General features: G+C 42.8%; 1 protein-coding gene across 3 annotated transcripts in view; it reads right to left on the minus strand.

Annotated features, from left to right (window-relative positions):
- The window catches only part of spg11 (SPG11 vesicle trafficking associated, spatacsin), a 75,433-nt gene that overhangs the window by 10,387 nt on the left and 45,046 nt on the right, over window positions 1-20,000 (minus strand). For 2 of the 3 annotated variants that reach the window (XM_079500478.1, XM_079500480.1), the window contains 14 exons: window positions 16,624-16,732; window positions 16,348-16,507; window positions 15,047-15,334; window positions 13,637-13,837; window positions 11,572-11,679; window positions 11,278-11,443; window positions 9,220-9,434; window positions 8,521-8,727; window positions 6,035-6,267; window positions 4,707-4,801; window positions 4,027-4,278; window positions 2,654-2,799; window positions 1,155-1,359; window positions 369-506 (listed from right to left, as the gene is read on the minus strand). In XM_079500478.1, the coding sequence (XP_079356604.1) occupies window positions 369-506; window positions 1,155-1,359; window positions 2,654-2,799; window positions 4,027-4,278; window positions 4,707-4,801; window positions 6,035-6,267; window positions 8,521-8,727; window positions 9,220-9,434; window positions 11,278-11,443; window positions 11,572-11,679; window positions 13,637-13,837; window positions 15,047-15,334; window positions 16,348-16,507; window positions 16,624-16,732 (2,523 nt within the window). The remainder of the gene's footprint in view (window positions 1-368; window positions 507-1,154; window positions 1,360-2,653; window positions 2,800-4,026; window positions 4,279-4,706; window positions 4,802-6,034; window positions 6,268-8,520; window positions 8,728-9,219; window positions 9,435-11,277; window positions 11,444-11,571; window positions 11,680-13,636; window positions 13,838-15,046; window positions 15,335-16,347; window positions 16,508-16,623; window positions 16,733-20,000) is intronic. The other variant, XM_079500479.1, reaches the window with a different exon arrangement.

Here is a 20,000-nt window from a genome sequence, read left to right on the forward strand (position 1 = left end):
TGAGCTTGTTAGATCAAACTAGACCCTCTGTGTTTTATCTCTTTTTATGCAACCCAGACTTTGACATTAATGTTTAGAATCTCTTATTTCTGTTTTCTATATTGAAAACATTTGCCCGTTGCAAAGTTAATTCATGTTTCTTTTCTTTGTAATTATCGTTATACTTCCCCACATAGATGGATGTTTTAAAATGACCTCTGTGCTCTCTTTCTTTTGTTAAATTTGAAAATAAAAATTATAATAATATAATTGTTTCGATATATCTGAAATGGAGTGCCTCTGAATGAGTGAAAAACAGGGCAGAATTGTGTGTGTGTGTGTGTGTCTGTGTGCGTGTGTGTGTGTGTCTGTGTGTGTGTGTGCCTTACTGCAGTCCAGTTTGCTCAGTGGTACAGTGGATAGGAGGTCGAGTAGTTTGAGTCCAACCAGATTGGGGTCACCACATAGTTTGGCCAGCTGGACAAAACTATCTCTCCCTTCTGATGGCCTATACACTTGTTTCTCTGCTGGATTAACAGACAGACAGACAGGTTTGACAGACATAATATCCATAATAATATGTAAAGCTGTGGTGTCACAGTTACTCACACTGTTACGGTAATTGATTGATTGATCGATTTTAAATTTGTTTTAAAAAGCTTAATCTGCTATTTTGGAGTGACACCATGACTTAGGACGGTGGTCTTTACACGAGAACGGTGTTCATAGAAAACGGCTAAATAAAGTATCGTTTGCTGGTGTCCCTTTAGACGAGAATGGTGTTTTCAGGTGCTCATCAGCAATGGTGAATGTAAAACCATGATGTAAATAAAAAGCCTTGTGATAGGCGGCAGCGTTTATGTAGCCTAATGTATTATAAAATATATAACCATCCTGTGGCGCGCTCTGCCTGCATGCTCTGGGCTGCGGCCACAACCACGTTGTGTTCTGGAATCATTTCAAACCCCAATAGGGTTGCGTGAAGGGGTTCTTCTTCTTGTACGTGGGTGACTGGTCTATTTGGCAGCCCGTTACCGCCACCTAGCGACATTATAGCGTTTTCATAAAGTGTGCGTTCTCGTGTAAAGGGTCAATACAATTTGAGAACGCAACAGGACTTTGCCGTTTTATCTGGAGATGGTCGCCGTGTAAAAGAGGCCTTAGTGTGTACTCACCAGTGACTGTGTCTTGTGTGGAGGCCAGTATTCCCTGTACTGTGGCTTTAGCGACCAGCTGGGCTACAGTGTTGGGTTGAAGGTTCTGGACTTTGATGAATGCCTGGGCCTTCTGGTAGCGCTCCGGCTGAGAAGACATCAGAACCTGAGAGAGGACGGTCTGGGGATCCTCTTTGTACAGGTCATCGAACGAACAGTCCAATTCCTGCAAGGGGAGAAGATTTTGTATTCTATCAAACAATGATGAACAAACACCTTCTCTGGCATAATTAAAGGGTTGGGGGCCCTAGATCAGCGGTTCCCAAGGGGGCTCCCAAATAAGTGAAAAAACAAACACTAAGAAGAGCAGAATTCGAGGTCACCACATTCGGTAACCTGACTCCGCCAAATGGGGCAGCAGAGAGTACACTGGGTTCCCCACTCCTGCTCCCATCTGGGAACTCTCAGGCAGACTAGATGCTCCGGCCACCAAATGGCCTGGCCAATCAGTGGCAGCTAGAGGCGGGATCAAGGCATACACAGTGCTAGCCTTGTTAATAAACCAGACCGAATCAGCCGTTGGCAAAACAAAATTGCCTAGCAGTGGATTACGGTCTGGCGAGGCTCAGTAGCACGCCTCTTTCCTACAACCGAGAACAGGTCGGACCAATCGGGACACGGTATGCAATATGGGCGGGCTTTGGTACAGTGACGTTCAATGCTTGAGACTTTTGACTGACAGTAGCTCTGACCAATTGCGTCAAAGAGAAAATGTTTGAACCCGCCCCCCGGGAAATGAAATCCAAGTGGAGCCAGCCCAGACTAATATACCGCGACAGTGTTGTGTGATATTAGTCTGGCTTATTAGCCAGGCTAACATAGTGCTGCCTTGCAACACTCGGAAACGTGGTGTTTCACTTTTTATATAACTATGGTGTTTCCTTGTTCCTGTTTGTATTCATTTATTATTCTTTTTGTTTATTGCCATTATAAGATAATTTACAGGCAATTTGTTTCCTATTATTATCTCTTAGTTCATTTTTTTAAGTGTAAAAGCAAATTAAGTGACTTTACACTCTGAAGCATACTGTACATGCACACACATCTACATACGTTTGTATACACATGTATATGCACATACTGTAAATCTTCAGAGGACAAGAAAAAACAAACAAACATAGAAAAGTAATATTATTATTTGCCTTGGGGGTGAACATGAACTTTTCACTGTGATATGGGTTAGGGTATCTGGGCGGCAGCTCTACCCATTTGTAGAATCTGCTTCCAGATATTCTGCCACTAACGTCCATCTCCTTTTATCATAATTTATTATTCTTGTTTTCTTTAAACCCTTGGGGAAATAGTTTTCATTGTGCTAACGATGAATGGGAAGTTAAACTAAACATTAGTTGCATTGATCCAAGGTGGAACACAATCAATCGGTCATGAACATAAGGTGGTCAGATGGGTGGGCCACGAACGCTAGGGTCTAAAACTCTAAATATAAAATAAGAGCGTACCTTGGAGAGCTCGTAGAGGCTGAGGATCTGCTTACAGTAGTTGTTGCCATGACGACAGTTTTTGACCATTGTCTTCAGTTGACAAAGCACCTGGTCGTCAGGGAGGGGCACTATGTCAAAGGACAACAGACTGCTGACTGATGGAGCTGAGAGAGAGAGAGAGAGAGAGAGAGAGAGAGAGAGAGAGAGAGAGAGAGAGAGAGATGGAGGCATATATTCCAATATCGTCAGTAACACTGAGTTTACAGACTACATGGAGACATTCTAAATACTTAGGCCTCACTCACACGGTCGCAACAGATTGCTGTATGCTTGTTGTATACAAAGGGTGTGACACAGCTTGCCCAATGCATTTCCAATGGGAGTCACATGGTTTGACACAACATTTGTGTTGTATGAGGGGGAGGGGCGCAGTCGAAACACAGCCGAAAGCCATACAACAGCTTGTAGTCCAAAATGTGGACTACAAACCATGTGACTTCCATTGGAAATGCATTGGGGCGGCCATGACACTCACAACATTCATACAACAAGCATGCATAAATGTTTTAAAGGTCTGAGTGAGGCCTAAGGAAAGAGAGGAATGAGAATAAGGGATGTGCAACATCAAGGTTAAAGCCCCGTCTCAATCATGACTCTGTAGGAGTCTTGGTTCTACAGGTGAAGGAGCATGGGAGTAATCTTCCATCTCCAAGCTGTGCTCCGAGACATCGCTTTTGCTTTCAATTTATATTTATATCGCCTTCATGAGAATTGGCCTAGTCCAACTGGTTACCATGGCAGCACGAGTTATGATTCCAAAGCAATAATGCAGATTGGTGAGTTAATCCATTTTGGAAAACGGGAAATAAGATTGGCTGGAGGGTGGTTTTAAAGGTCATAATATGAAGATTAAATGTCAGGGGTCTGATATGAAGGTCTGGGGCAGTGGAGGGAAGTAACTAACTATATTTACTTAAGTACTGTACTTAAGTACAATTTTGAGGTATTTGTAATTTACTTGAGTATTTACAATTTATAATACTTTTACATCTTCTCCACTACACCTCTCGGATACAAATATTAAACTTTTACACTACATTTATTTGAAAACTTTAGTTACTAGTTACATTGTAGGTTTTTTTTTTTTTATTACAAAACATAGGTACATACTGTAGCCCAATATACATTTGAAAATAGCTGGTATTTTCTAAAATATTTGTATACATTTGAAAACTTGAAATGGCGCTTTCTTTATACCTTTGTACCTTATACTTTTGGTGCTTTAAGCACATTTTGTTGTACTTTTACTCAAGTAAACTTTATATTCCGTAACAGAGTATTTCTACATTGCAGTATGGATACTTTGACTTAAGTAAAACATTTGAGTATACTTTTTCCACCACAGGCGGTGAGGCTTCTCCCGAGCGGCGCCTCGGTCTCTTCCTGCGTGTCAGGCCGTAGTTCTCCAGAGGCCAGGCCGCGGCAGTGCAGCACCAACCGCATGTCACTGTGGTAGTAGGAGAAGTAGCCACACACGCGGCTCGCCTCGTGGACACGCCCCTCATCCAACAACTGGCCAATGAGCTCAGAGAGGACTCCCTGCTCCTCAGGACTCTCTGCTGAGTCACGGCTCGCGGCCTCGTCTGTGTGCGTGGAGGACAGTCCAGGGTTATTATAGTCAACCAAAACTAACGAGAATTTTTATTTTAGTCAATTAAAATAAAACAATAAAGAGTCAAATAAAAGCTGAACTAAACTTGCAAACCTGCTTTAACCCATTTTGGGGCGGGAACCCCTTTTGGTGTTAGCATTATGTTATGCTTTAGCTATTGAAAAATAGCAGATCTACAAGCTCATAGCGCGCCACCGAGTGGCGCGCTACGAGCTTGTAGATCTGATATTTTTGAAAAATCGAAGAACGACTGACATAGAAAGATAGCTTTTTCAGAAAACTGTCAGGATGTAGAAGACATTTTTAGAATCTGATCTCAGGTCAAAATGGGTTAAAACCTAATGAAAAATAAACAAAGTTACAATAGAAATAAATGAAAAATGCAAAAACTATAAGAACCTTGTTGGGGCAGACCATCTAGTGTGAGGTCACTCTCCTGGTTCAGGGCCGAGATCTTGGAGAAACAGAACTGTTCGTTGACCAGCACCTCGTACCTAGGGTTGTCACCACCATTACATTGTTTTTCACACTGAACAAAAATAATTTCTTTACACACATTCTGACAATCACCGGCGCCAATAATCTAATTTGAGTAATGTAAAAAAAAAAACGGAATTGGTGCATTTTGAGGCGAAAAATGCCCATGTATGGCACAGAAATTGGCACTGTGATTAGCCACTGGAAGGTGTGCCATTTCTTTTCTGTGATTGGCTGAGCATCGTAGCATCTGAGCAGGTGTGTGTAATATAATATAACGGGTGTGCCACAGGGGACACCCGTTATACTGTATATAAGTGAAGTGGCAGATAGTGGTAAGAGGAGGGACTACAGGCGGACCTGTGGATTCATGACCGGGAAACCCCGTGCAGCTAGGCTTTAACATTGAGCGCTCGGTTGCACTTCCGCATTGGACCACCAAAATTTGGTGGTCCAATGCGGAAGTAGACGTTTTGAGACGGTCCTTCCGGGTGCTTCAAAACGCCACTGAGCAACTTCCACTGACATGAATATCGGATGGGGCGGAGCTTCGCGCCAGATCAGTCTCTATCCTTCTTTATACTCTATGGGGGGGAGAGACAGAACGGGTCATATCCTGGAACGGGTATGGACCACTAGTCAAAATAATGAATGTACTATGGCAAACATAATGTCTATTATACTATAAAAGTCACACCTGAGTGAAGTGAGGGGCGCTCTTATCATCGTACATTATCATACATCATCTTATTGCTTAATGTAAATCGCTCTGGATTAAGAGCGTCTGCTAAATGCCTAAATTGTAAATTGTAATCATCTCTTTCCGGAGAATCATAATTTGCGTCCTAACCTTCGTCATCAATGTTTGTGTTACGCAATGTTTACACTATGATGTAAAATTTCATGTAATTTGACTGTGACATAAGATTTACACTATGACTTCAATTCTCCATTCATAGGAGGGGCTAGCGCCCCTCAAAAGTTATAATCGGAAAATAGGGGATCTAAATAGCGGAAATAGACAATCTACAAGCTCACACTTGCCCTACTCGTATATAGAAGTGTCTATTTGTACGTCTCTAAATGTGTTTGATGAATTGAACAAGGTGGACCCTCTTGTAAACAAGTGTAATGCTTAATTGGGTCGTCCACTCACAGTCAACAGTCTTTGTATTGAGTTTGTACTTGAAATGTACTGTAATTCTGCAAACTGTTAATAAATATTTCAATCAATCAATCAAAGGTCGTACCATGAAGACAAAGAGGAGAAGGAAGATGCGTCGGCCTCTTCTGAACCGACAGCCGTCAGCGGTGGGAACGGGAGGTTGAACATGCTCTCCGTCTCCATGGAAACACGCAGGAGAACCCGCTCCCGGATGCGGTTTGCCCAGAGGCATTTCTCCAGAATACGAAGGCGCCGCAGGGGAACAGGATGGACCCGGGACACCCAATGACCCGACAGACTCAGCAGCACACACCGCTCCTGGCAAAGTCAAACGTCAAACGTCAAAGTTTAGCTGCCAATCATATGGGAAAAGAAAAGACTGGCTCAGATGCAATTTCTCATATTTTATTGAGGAAGCTGACTTTGTTTCAGCAACAACTTTGACAACCATTTTGACCTGAGATCAGATTCTAAAAATCTTCTACATCCTGACAGTTTTCTGAAAAAGCTATGTTTCTATGTCAGTGGTTCTTCGATTTTTCAAAAATAGCAGACCTACAAGCTCATAGCGCGCCACTCGGTGGCGCGCTATGAGCTTGTAGATCTGCTATTTTTCAATAGCTAAATTATAACATAATGTTTAGCCCATTTAGGCCTGAGGCCGATTCTAAAAACGCCTCTAAATCCTGACCTAAGTTTTCTGAAAAACTTAAAATATTTATATAGCAGCATCAACATTTTTGAATACTGTACATACTGTACAGAACCCCAAAATGGGTTCCCGGCCTGAGGGGGTAAAACACCAAAAGTAGTTCCCGCCCAGAATGGGTTAAAGCAAATACTTAATCATCCCCACCTGTGTAATCAGTACCACAGCATCACAGTTACAGGTCAAATAGCTGTTCAGTGTTCACAATATAATAATATAATATAATCAGTATTGTGCCGCCTTTTCCACTTTGGTGGTTTATGAGTTCAGTTGTATTTATAGCTGAGCACGGACGGTAGCACCCACTGCCTTAATCAAGGGCAGTATCCATAGGACGCGCACCTGCTTTTCTTACTTAACCTTGTGTTTAGTACATTTGTGATTTTTTTATGTGAATTCTCTGCCTAATATATTATGTGGGGACTTGGTTTATCTCATTTGTATCACATCAAATTCGTCATGTCATGGTATTTCATCTAATCTCATGTCATCTCATAGAATTTCATCTAATCTCATCTCATTGTCTCTGCCAGGCCAAAGGCATGGCCGAGACTATGCTTTCGCCCATGTCTGTCTGTCCGTCCATGTCCGACTGTCCGTCTGTCTGTGTAAAACAAATAGCTTAGCTGAAACAATGGACTTCTCTCATGGTTGTAGTTGAGGCTCAAATGAGCTGCACTCCTCTTCAAAAGTTAAACCATGCATAAACACTTTATTGCAATTACAATAATGATGCACACAAGAGGCAGAAACAAAGTTTTGTGTAATCGTATCGTACCCTAATGTGCCACATCATCATCATACTATAATTCTGACAATGTCTGTCTGAATGAATGAATGAATGTCTGTGTGTCACTGTAACTGCCGTAGCTAAACACTGCCTGCACCAATCGCTCCCACTTTTCACACAGGCATTGAACATAATAATATGGAGGTCTTAACGAAGCCCTTTTTCCAATTTAACAAATTATAAATGTATAATGAATTTATTAGTGAATAGCCTGTGGTGCTACAGTCTCCACACACAACAGCACAGTGGTGTGGTCCGGCACTTCCCGTTGCAATCAGAACTGCAGCATCACTCCCAATCTTCCACCGTAGTCTGAAAACCCACCTTTTCAGACTCCATCATGGCCCATAGCACTTACCCTACCCCCTTAGACAGCACTTTTTAGACTTGGATAGCATTTGAAACAGACTTATAGCATGTCACGTAGACAGCACAATAATTGCAAAAGCAAAGCAAAGCAAAGTTACTATATTTACCCAGGGTATCTGGGCTAAGCTCAAGAACTTGTTTCCAGCCAGGCCCTGCTCATAAAACATTTCATGGTAGTGGTTCAATGCCTTGCTCAAGGGCACTTCAGCGGTGGTAATTTTAACGTGTCGGACCGCTGATTCGAACTGGCGACCTTCCGGTATCAAGACCGCTCCGCAATCCGTTCGGCCACCGCTGCCACATGCATTGTACTGTATGTAGTCATAGCACTTCATAGTACATATGTACAGCATAGTATAGTATATATGTATAGTTAATATGTATAGTGTCATTATATACAGTAGATATGTTCTAGTTACGTTCTTAGCTTACGCATGTTTCATGATAACTGCATTTTATATATGTGATGTATTCCTATGCTTTTTTGTTTTTGCTTAATGTAAGTCGCTCTGGATTAAGAGCGTCTGCTAAATGCCTAAATTGTAAATTGTCCGGTTGCTTACAAGTTAAATGTTCTTATAATGTTTTTGTAATTGATTAGAAAATGTTGCACTTTTTGACAAATTATCGGTCAAAACATCGTAAATCAGTGACCACTGATTTCCGTTGTTTTTGGAGGACTCATTCAACTCATCTCATCCACCTGGGTTCTCAGTAGTTCTGTCTGTGTTGAGGAGTCCTGGGGAGTCGTGTCATCTTCTTCAAGATAGGTTCCGAAGAACAGGGCGGGTAGTTCTGGACTGGTACCATTGGACTCAAACTGCTCATGACATCTCCTCCAGAAACACACCCTCGCCTCCCTCCGCCCCCACTGCCGCAAGGCCTTCTGGGTAATTAACTCCTGTTGCAACTGATACGAAAAAAAGAGGGAGAATTGTTAACACCCGAAGTGATGGTCACGGTTAAGATGGTAGTTCTGCTCCTCCAACCCAGAACACAATAGTGCTCCGTTTCATAAAAAAATAACAGTATGTAAGATGACGATGTTTAGGTACCGTCATTCTAAAACCTATGTTGCTGCCGTTACATACATACAGCAGACCATAAGAAATAACAGATTTTTTACCTTTGCTTTTATGAAATATCCTAGACCATTCATGTTTCATGGAAGATGCTTCTGAACATATACTGTATATAGAACGTATTCTATTGCTCAGTTTGACCACTTCAAATACTCTGTCATCTTAAAATAACTAATAACTGAGAATAGTCAATCTGCTATCTTCAGTGCACGACATGCTTCCACAGAAGCCGGCTTCTATGGAATGATTGGAATCCAAATGACATCGGTTGTGAGGACTGGGAACTTCACTCCACGTGTTCCGTGTTGTCGACGTCTCACCTGGGTGATCAGCAGGACGTCTACCGGCAGGTCTGCCAGCTCCGCCACCTGCCTGGCCTGGGGGAAGAGGCCTGCAGCCTGCAAGCTGTCCACCAGGCCCTGGTACTCTGCCTGGAGCTCCTGCTGGGAGCAGGGCTGCAGCAGTCTGCCGGACACGCACACTGGACCAGCCTGAAGAACCTCGGACAACTGGCTCAGCTTTTTAAAGTCAGGACCTGGACCGAAACACAAGAGAGAGTTGAACGCACACATACACACAAACACACACACGTGGACCGCATGTAATTCAGACAGGGCATGCGGACTAGCATCTGCTCCCGTGCTTGTGGTTAGGAGATGAGGTGGGTTGTCATTTGTCGGACCAATGCCTAGTCTGAACAACGTACTGCATCACACACACACACACACACACACACACACACACACACACACACACACACACACACACACACACACACACACACACACACACACACACACACACACACACACACACACACACACACACACACACACACACACACACACACACACGATGTTCTATAGTAGTATACTCCTGGTATGCACTGGAGTATTCATTTACGGACATATTTCATGATTAGTCCATCAGTCGGCACTAGGCAGGCACCCAGCAGTGCCTTGATGAAATAATATTCTGTACCATTCATGCCTTTTTCATCTTCGCCACCATCACAGGCAATACCGGTATCCCATTATACTTCACACAGTATCCTGAGATAAAATGCATTCTCACGGTGGGACCTGTCACTTAGTGCCCTGTGGACATGAAAGACCATGTTTCATCTGAGCTAATTTGTCACTGTCTGTCACTTCAAAATGAGATCAGACCTCTCATTTTTAACACATCAAATGGGCAGCATCTTGGAGTTGTCTTGCTGCAGCCCTATGGGGTGGAGTTATCATTGGCTTTGCGTGGTGTAATTTATAATGATGTGGTCCTGTCGTATGTACCTGTCTGTCTGAATCAATATCACAGTGACAGCAGTGAACACCAGCATGACGACAGCAACACTTCAGAAGAGAAATCATTAAAGAACGTCTTGAAATTAATCTATTCAAAGGCTGCATGACTTCAATCCAAACTTCATGGAAGGATGGATGGCAATGAGTCTGATAGACTGATGTAACATAGCAAGGATTAGCCAGAACTGGAATGTTCATGCTTTATTTCAGATCAGTGTAGAGAGACAGGAACAGGCAGAGAGGAGAGACATGCTGGATAAGACGATGTGTGCAAACTGGCTCAGCCATAATGCACCTCAAAAGGAAAGTAATTTGTTTTTACAGAGCTGCCAACCTTGAGGTATTCCCATGAGTGCCATGGGTGCGCACGCGGAGCGGCGCGCACGTGCCCGGTGTATCTGAGCCTGCGCTCAGGGGGGTCTTTAAATGAGCTGTACTGTACTTTGTTTGAATGTGTATGAAAGGTATACTGTAAATAAAAGTGCCTTGCCTACTTGCTCAGACTGAGTTAACATACATATATTGATAGATCATACTTATTCATTTCACATAGATGATAGATAATTAAATCACTGACTACATGTCGACACATTCAGAGATAAAGTGGAATATTTTGGATCTGTACGTACGTAACTTTGGCAATGGAACCTAATTGACCAGCTCGTTCAGACAAGACGGCTCGGTTCAATATATTTAACATAATTCCTGCTACTGTATCATTTATGAGCAGAAAAATGAGTTCACATGCCTTTGCAAAAGTTTTCCACACTTAACCCAAAATTGCGTGGTTATCATTGTGATTGTCGTACCTGCGTATAGACACCTGGAATTGCGTGGTTGGTACACAAAATGCGTTCAGGTTGGCAGGTCTGTTTTAGCTAATTTCAGCATATTTTTAAACAATATCACATAGTTTATGTTTATACACATTTGAGTGTAATTTGATTAGTAAATAAATATATAAGTAAATAAATAAATAAAGGCCAAATCGACTTCAGAAAAGAACCATTTTGGTTAAATGGGTAAAATGAACAATCATATCACGATTTGGCTGCATAATGAACATTATCTCACCGTTGGACTTGAGCAGTCCGTCCATCCCCGCCAGGAGCAGCAGCAGTCTGTGGAGTTCGTAGCGAGTAGCGCATCGCTGCAGCATCGTCGTCAACAACACCGACGCCTGGCTCTCCACCCACTGGACGGGGAGGCCCCCGGGGGCCACACAAACACTAGACCGCAACTACAACGGCAAGGACAGAGAGAGGTGATGGAGTGAGACACAGGAGAGAGAGGTAGGTATGGACTAATTTTGTTAATGAGGTGGTGGTCGTTGTGACATTGGTGGTGTCACCATGGCGCTATGCTTACAGCCACGAGGCTCCGCTGGAAGTCCAACAGTTTGTTCCTGGCCTGAGAGAAGTTCTTATGGTCAGAACACAACTCAAACATCTGGAGGACATGGACCAACACACAGTCCTGTTAGAGAGAGAAACAGGTCAGAACATAACTCAAACATCTGGAGGACATGGACCAACACACAGTCCTGTTGGAGAGACAAACAGAGACAGAGAACATAACTCAAACATCTGGAGGACATGGACCAACACACAGTCCTGTTGGAGAGACAAACAGAGACAGAGAACATAACTCAAACATCTGGAGGACATGGACCAACACACAGTCCTGTTAGAGAGACAAACAGAGACAGACAGGATTAGGAAGTCAGTCTCAGGAGAGTCACATTATTGAAAGTTAAAATGAAAACAAACATCACAGTGAGGGGCGTGCTTATCATCATACATTTATTCATCTCGGTCTCGCCCTAAGGCCCAGGCCACACGTATGTGGATCTTTTGCTAAACGCACATTTCTTTGTGCGTTTGGGCCTTTCAGCCACACGCAAACAGCGTTTTCGGCCACTCAAACGGAGGTTTTTGGAAACGGATAAATAAGTGAAGATTTTCGAAAATATCCGGATCAGTGGAGCTGTGTAGTCATGCGAAACGGAGCTTTTGAGAAACGATGATGTCACCGCTTATTAGCCTATATCATTTTTACTATAATTAGGTGAGAAATGCAGCTTGTGCCTGCATGGAAACTACACGGACGGATATCTCCGATTGTTCATGTTTATATATCACTGTTAACAACTTTAAAACATATGTTGCATCAACTGCACTGGCTGCAGCGCGAGCAAAGGCTCTGCTCTGCTGCATCCTCCAATAATAAATATATCAGCCTACTAGTCCAGTGCGGACTGGTGATTTCATTTGTATTGGTGCCGAGTGCGAAGCTTGAACAATAGATTCATTGCGGTTTGCTATATTAACCTACCAATAAAGGACCGAGGCCAAATGCCATTGCGCAGTACGCAGTACACCATCAACAAGTCTGTGTGTGCATAGCCATGTGAAACCATATATTCTCGTGCTGTATTTTGCTCTCCATTTCATGGTCATGGTCATGGAGGAAGAGAGAGAGAGGGTGCAGAGAGAGAGAGAGAGAGGTGTGAATGCAATCGCAAATAGCGTGGTTGGTGTTGGTGAGAAGAAAGTATACAGTGAGTGGGTCGCCGTGTGCATATATGGCACATCTCTCTCCTGTTATAGGTAATAAAGGGCGCACCCTTGACTGGATTCCATTGTCACTGTGCCTGCATGCCGTCAATGTGCGCGCGTGAAGTTGTATTAGCCGACATTATAACGTGACATGTATTATACACCTGGAAAATATAGCCACTCTACAAGCTCACAACTGGTTGTGGACATTTCCATTTCCACTCACAATTTAGGTGGCTTTTAAAATGCGGTACTTATTTCTTCATTCAAAAATATGATTGGCACCTCATAAGTGTAAATATAAAATCAAATATAATACAGCCTACAATTGAAACCTGCTACTGCAGTGATTTTATCCTGTGTTCAATGCGTTTCTGCGTTTGTGTGTGGACATAGATATCTCTGTCGTATGGCCAGGGATTTTTTCTAAAACAGAGGACGAACATATCCGTTTGGCAAAAGATCCAGAGTAGTGTGGCCTGGGCCTTAATTTGACTTGGACTTGACTTGGTCTCGGACCAAGGGACTCGTCACTCGGGACTCGTCCCCAGGAGTTCACTCAAGTCACTACAATGCAATGATATATAGCCCATTCACATTAACATTATAAGAAAACTATCTGCCGATTATAGACAGCTATCTTGTTAAGTAAAGGAGCGCAGCTGATGTGCCTGCCTGCTCTCAAGGTCGCAGTGTTTTCTGTACGTATCAAATGAGCCTCCCAAACTCGGACTCCCACCCCTCGGACTTGGTCTTGACTTGGACTCGCTTTAGATGGACTCGACTCAAGTCCATCTTGTGCCCCCACCCCCCACCCACTTTGAGAACCAATGATCCATAATAATAATGTTCATGGATTATCTCTTCTACTGCACCTTCTGGAAGAGCTGGAAACCTCGAAGGAGGGGCCTAACGTGGCCCCGCCCCAGCAGGCTCCTCCAGATGATTGACAGGTCATGGAGACTCCAGGAGTGATGACGCCGGCTCTCCTCCAGGTGAGCGGTGGCTTCCGTGGCTGTGACATCATCAACAGAGGACAGAAGCCATACGCACAGACACTGCAGAAGCTCCGCCTCCTGTCAATCAAAAGTACAGAGAGACCACACACACAAACACAGCAGTATAGTTCTGAAGACAGAATCTAAGAGATGACACGTCATTGGAGAACTGTTTTGTACACCAACCAGTTTGTTAACCCATTTTGAACTGAGATCAGATTCTAAAAACGTCTTCTACATCCTGACAGTTTTCTGAAAAAGCTATGTTTCTATGTCAGTCAGACCTACAGACCTACAAGCTCGTAGCGCGCCACTCGGTGGCGCTCTACGAGCTTGTAGATTTGCTATTTTTCAATAGCTAAAGCATAACATAATGCTAACACCAAAAGGTGTTCCCGCCCAGAATGGGTTAACATATATCTTAGTTATTTTACCTTCCTTAGCAAAAGATCATGATAGGTTTATAACCTTGTAGAACAGTTTTTCAACGTTGGGTCCAATAAGACCCTTTTGGGTCTGTAACTCAGAGTGTGTAAAACATTGACTAAATTCTTTGTACACTCTCAGAGTCAAATAAACACCTTTTACAGTGTTACAGTGTCCATTGGGAATCTTTTTTTAATCAAACTGGGGGTTCTTGAAATTAAGGATGAGAAATATACCCGCACTCTGCCAACTTACGGTCAAGAGAAAGGTTTTAATGAAGCCTACATGTCATGTACGTAGGCCTTCCTCAGGCACCCGAGAATGATCTCCATGGCCGTAACATGTACTTGAAATTTAAAAGGTTGAGAATAGAGAACTGAGGTCTGACATCACCGCCACTAGAGACCGCTATCACCCTGGGTCAGTTATTTTGTTCCACTGAAAATACCATAAGGTCATCTTAGGTCGTGTCATATAAAGCTGTGTTACAAAATAAACAAATTAGCCCCGCAATTTTTATGGATGGATATTTACCCATTTAGGCCTGACCTCAAAATTTAAAAAAAATCTTCTAAATCCTCCAGTTTTCTGAAATAAATATTTTCACGATTTTTCAAAAATAGCAGACCTACAAGCTCGTAGCACGCCACTCGGTGGCGCGCTATGAGCTTGTAGATCTGCTATTTTTCAATAGCTAAATTACAACATAATGTTTAAAACACCAAAAGGGGTTCCCGCCCAAAATGGGTTAATAATTGGAACACAGTTCTTATATGACGCAATCTAAGATTTCCTTATGGGGATTTTCAATATTTAGCGGAAGGGTCTCATTCACTGTTGCAGAGCGATTGTGATTCTCACCTGGTAGCAGGCAGCCAGTATGGCCAGTAGGGGGCAGCGTTGTGCCAGTGCCTCTCCCAGCAGGTGAGTCCAGGAGCGCGGCTCCTCCTGGCTCCGCAGAAGCACATGAAACAACTCTCTGGGGGGCTCGGGGTCAGGGACCCCCCCCTTCACCTTCTCCTCCTGCTCTTCATCTTCCTCATCCTCTCTGAGCCCGCCGCGCTGCCGGCTGCTGAACTGCAGCTCCTGGAAGGCCAGCGTCAGGTGCGCCTGGAGGGCAGGGCCAAATTGTGTGGCCAGCAACCTCACCTGTGCGACCAATTCAATTATGGTTAAAGACGAGGGAAGAGTCGGTGTCGAGGAAATGTGGAATACACTAAGTTATACATTTAAGGAGATCATGGGAAACTAAACTATGAGAAGCTGTTTTCTGTCTTTACTGACATTTGACCTGTGACTTGTGTGGTCTGAGGGAAGGGTTCCCATTGTCTCATGTGTTAAGACCCACCTACTCCCTTTTGGGGGGGTAGGAATGTATTTAAGCTGAAGTCTGACTGAGTTGTGGTAAGTCAGTACATGATGTTCCATTGCAAGGCTTTAGTGCTGGCTCCGTATTCGAATACAAGATTCTAATACTTTGAAACTCTGAATTGTGTCTGTCTCATTATGTTGTTTAACTGTGTTATAAGTGCTCTCCAAAAGATTCCAGAACAAGGCAATCACTGACTAAGTTGTAAGCAGTAAGCTATATTAGTTAGTTAGCTTCTTTCCCAGCCTTTAATCATCTGAGGAGAAAATTATGGTCACGACCTAATGTAGAAAGTGAATAGAGACGGGACTTCCATCATATGCATTTCCCCCCAATCACAACACAGATTTGTAAAGCGTTAACGTAATTTGCAGGGTTTTTCTGTCTCTTTCTCTGTGAGGTGTTTATGTTTATTGTATGTATACTTGTGTTTGATAAAAAAACAAATAGATAATGATTTACATGTATACTAGTTGAAGTAGTAGTGGTTAGCAGTAGTAGTATTGCAGTCGTACTAATTAACCCATTTTGACCTGAGATCAGATTCTAATAATGTCTTCTACATCCTGACAGTTTTCTGAAAAAGCTATGTTTCGTTCTTCGATTTTTCAAAAATAGCAGACCTACAAGCTCGTAGCGCGCCACTCGGTGGCGCGCTATGAGCTTGTAGATCTGCTATTTTTCAATAGCTAAAGCATAACATAATGCTAACACCAAAAGGAGTTCCCGCCCAAAATGGGTTAAAGTAGCAGTAGTTAGAAGTAGTATTATTAGTTATTAGTAGTACTAGTACCTGTTGAGGAGGATAGCTGTGTAATTGGACAAACAGCAGGAAGTTTATCCAGTGTCCGTCAGCCGCACTTTGGGCGGGGTAAACAGAGGTGATTGGCAGGTGGTGGAGCTGACAGAACTGGACTGGCACCGCCCACTCCTGACCCGCCTCATAGGAAGTCCTGCAGACAAAATATGGATTAAATAGCAATCACACACACACACACACACACACACACACGCACGAATGCACACGCTCACATGTGGCGGTCATGTGTGTTCAGGGGATGTAGCTAACCTGCTGATGCCTCTCTGTTCCAAGCTGTCGATCACAGCTGACTCCAGGTAACCAATCAGCTCCTCTGCTGCCGTTTGCTCCACCTCCAGCAACTTATTGCCTTTAGCCACTGGGAGGAAGACAAAGCAGTGGTTGGACATTATGACAGTGGGCTTACAGTACAGTACTGCAGCCTGCTGCACCAGCTGGGCTCAAGCTGGTGCTCGAAACTGCTCGAAACTGGCCCCCGTAAAATCTGAATCCCCCCCCACCCCCTTTTCCCCTCACTGTATATGTTTCTTTTCCCTTTTTACCTCCTTTATGATGAATTCCTGTTCTGTTCTTTGTCTATATAGAAGTGTCTATTTGTACGTCTCTAAATGTTTTTGATGAATTGAACAAGGTGGACCCTCTTGTAAACAAGTGTAATGCTTAATTGGGTCGTCCACTCACAGTTAACAGTCTTTGTATTGAGTTTGTACTTGAAATGTACTGTAATTCTGCAAACTGTTAATAAATATTTCTATCAATCAATAAAAAAGCTCTCCCATAATCACTTAAAGCCCTGCAACAATATTCTGGGGTTAACATTCACCAAAAATAGCCGAACTAATGCACAATGAGACACGTTGTGAGCTTGTACATTGGCTATTTGTGGCAAAGAGATTTGGTGTAGATCCAAAAAAGTCTGTAGTAAACAGTAGTCTGTTTGACTAAAAATAGACGGTTCAAGTGGTTAAGTTAGGGTGGAAATTGCATAAGATACGTTTAATACTTGAAACTAGTTAATTTGATACTAAAGCTGTGTTGATGCTTAAAGGACCACTTCACCACTTTTCAACATCTCTTCATAAAATTGGTCCTCACTAATGTTTATGATAAAACACCACAATTTTTTCCTACTCAGTCTGTGTCTCATAGGAGGGCTTTGGGCAGTTCGGACACCCGTCCACCAGTGACATCATCATTAGGCAGATTTTTTTTTAAACAAGATTTGTTTTAAAATATATTTAGATTATTATCGTGAGAACGATGGCTTCAACGTTTGCATTGCAACTTTTCAGGAAAAGAAAGCCTGCCGTTTCTATTAGCTTGGATTCACCATCGATGATGTCACTGGTGGACGGGTTTCTGAACTGCCCACAGCCCTCCTATGAGACACAGACTGAGTAGGAAAAAATGGTGGTATTTTATCATGAACATTAGTTAGGACCAATTATAGGAAGAGAAGTTGAAAAGTGGTGAAGTGGTCCTTTAAGAGAATCTTCTTTACATTGGCATAAAGTCCAAACAAACCAAAATATTGTTGCAGGAAATTACGTTTTCACTTTGTGTGGCCAAGATTGAAAAGCACTATTCTAAGTATTCTTGATGCACGTTGTGTCAGAAACAGAATGTAAACGGTCGGGCTGATCAATCTGGGACGAGGTGGTTGCCAATTATGCCTTTCATATTTTATTAACACTGATCAAATGATAACACTATTTGTTAGTATATAAATCTATGTCATAAATTGCTATGAGGGTTATGGAAAACATGTTGGCCTATAATTCGCTCCTCCTCTTTCACCAAGTTATACAAAAGACCTGGATGACAACTACTGTTTTATGGAGGACTTTATGCCTACTACGAAATAGATAATAATAATAATAATACAACTTTATTTGTATAGCACCTTTCATGACATGAAATGCAGCTCAAAGTGCTTTACAGAGCAATGGAGAAAAAAAGAAAAGAAAGGCATAAACATTAAAAAAACAAGAGCAGTAATGCAATACAGTGAGGGCATGAATAACAAAAAAATTAAAGCAAGAGTGTAGAAGTGGGTCTTGAGCTGTGCTTTAAAAATGTCTACAGAGGCTGCCTGTCGAAGGTACAGTGGGAGTTTGTTCCACGCCGTGAATTTCCATAGATGCATGAATGAAGTTGTAACTTACAGTAGGCCTATGTTGGAAATACTGCTTTAAACTGGTGGTATCTGGTGTTAAGTAAGTGCCGGTGTGTGTGTGTGTGTGTGTGTGTCTATCTTACCCAGGTTGTGTGTGTGTGTGTGTGTGTGTGTGTGTGTGTGTGTCTATCTTACCCAGGTTGTGTGTGTGTGTGTGTGTGTGTGTGTGTGTGTGTGTGTCAAGTCAAGTCAAGTCAAGTCAATTTTATTTATATAGCACATTTAAAAACAACAGCAGTTGACCCAAAGTGCTTTCCAGAACAGGTAGACCGTAGTCGATCACAGTGCAATAATAAAACATGTAATACAATCGAAAGAAAACAGGCCAAAACAAACAAAATAACAACAAAACAATGAACAACAATAAACACTAAAACTTCACACTGTATTAAAAGCCAGACTAAAAAGGTGTGTTTTCAGGTTAGATTTAAAAATCTCGAGGGTGGGGCTAACCTTGATGTGGGTTGGAAGATTATTCCAAAGTATGGGACCAGCTACAGAGAATGCCCGATCACCTTTGGTTTTTAGATTTGAAGGGGGGACTGCAAGGAGTTTGAGAGTGGAGGATCTGAGTGTCCTGGTGGTAGGGGGAGCTGTTATTAGTTCAGAGATGTAGGAAGGGGCAAGGCCGTTTAGGGATTTAAATACAAAGAGGAGTGATTTGAATTGAATGCGGAATTTGACAGGTAACCAGTGTAGTTTTGCCAAAGCAGGGGTGATATGATCTTGTTTTTTCGTTCCGGTTATCAGTCTGGCAGCAGCATTTTGGACCCTCTGTAGGCGGGAGATGGCGGAGTGGGGCAGACCCAAATACAGAGAGTTGCAGTAGTCTAACCGGGAGGTGATAAATGCATGAGTGACTGTGATTAGGTCTGTATGGGTTAAAATGGGTTTCAGTTTGGCTATGGTTCTGAGCTGGTAAAAGCTGCCTTTTACTACATTACTGATTTGTTTATTAAAATGTTGTTCTGTGTCAAAAAAGACTCCCAGGTTTTTAACGGAGCTTTTGGAGTTTGACTGCAGGGGGCCGAGTGAGTGGGATAGACGGGCGGTTGAGGTTTTTGGGCCAAAGATGATTACCTCTGTTTTATTTTTATTTAACTGAAGGAAATTTAGTGCCATCCAGCTTTTGATGTCTTCCAAACAGGTAAGAAGGTTGGTTATGGAGCTGCTACTGTTGTGTGTGGCTGGTATATAAAATTGTGTGTCGTCGGCATAACAGTGATAGGTGATGTTATGTTTTTGGAAAATGGCGCCAAGGGGGAGCATGTACAGGGAGAAAAGCAAAGGCCCTAAAATGGATCCCTGGGGGACACCACATGTGATAGGGGCTGAGGATGAAGAGCAGTCCCCGATCTGCACATTAAAACTCCTGTTTTGCAAGTAGGAGGCAAACCATTTTAAAACTAAGCCTTTAAAACCAACTTCATCCTCTAGGCGTTTTAAAAGG

This window comes from Electrona antarctica, assembly GCF_951216825.1.
Source record: "Electrona antarctica genome assembly, chromosome: 5".
Classification (NCBI taxonomy): Eukaryota; Metazoa; Chordata; class Actinopteri; order Myctophiformes; family Myctophidae; genus Electrona; species Electrona antarctica.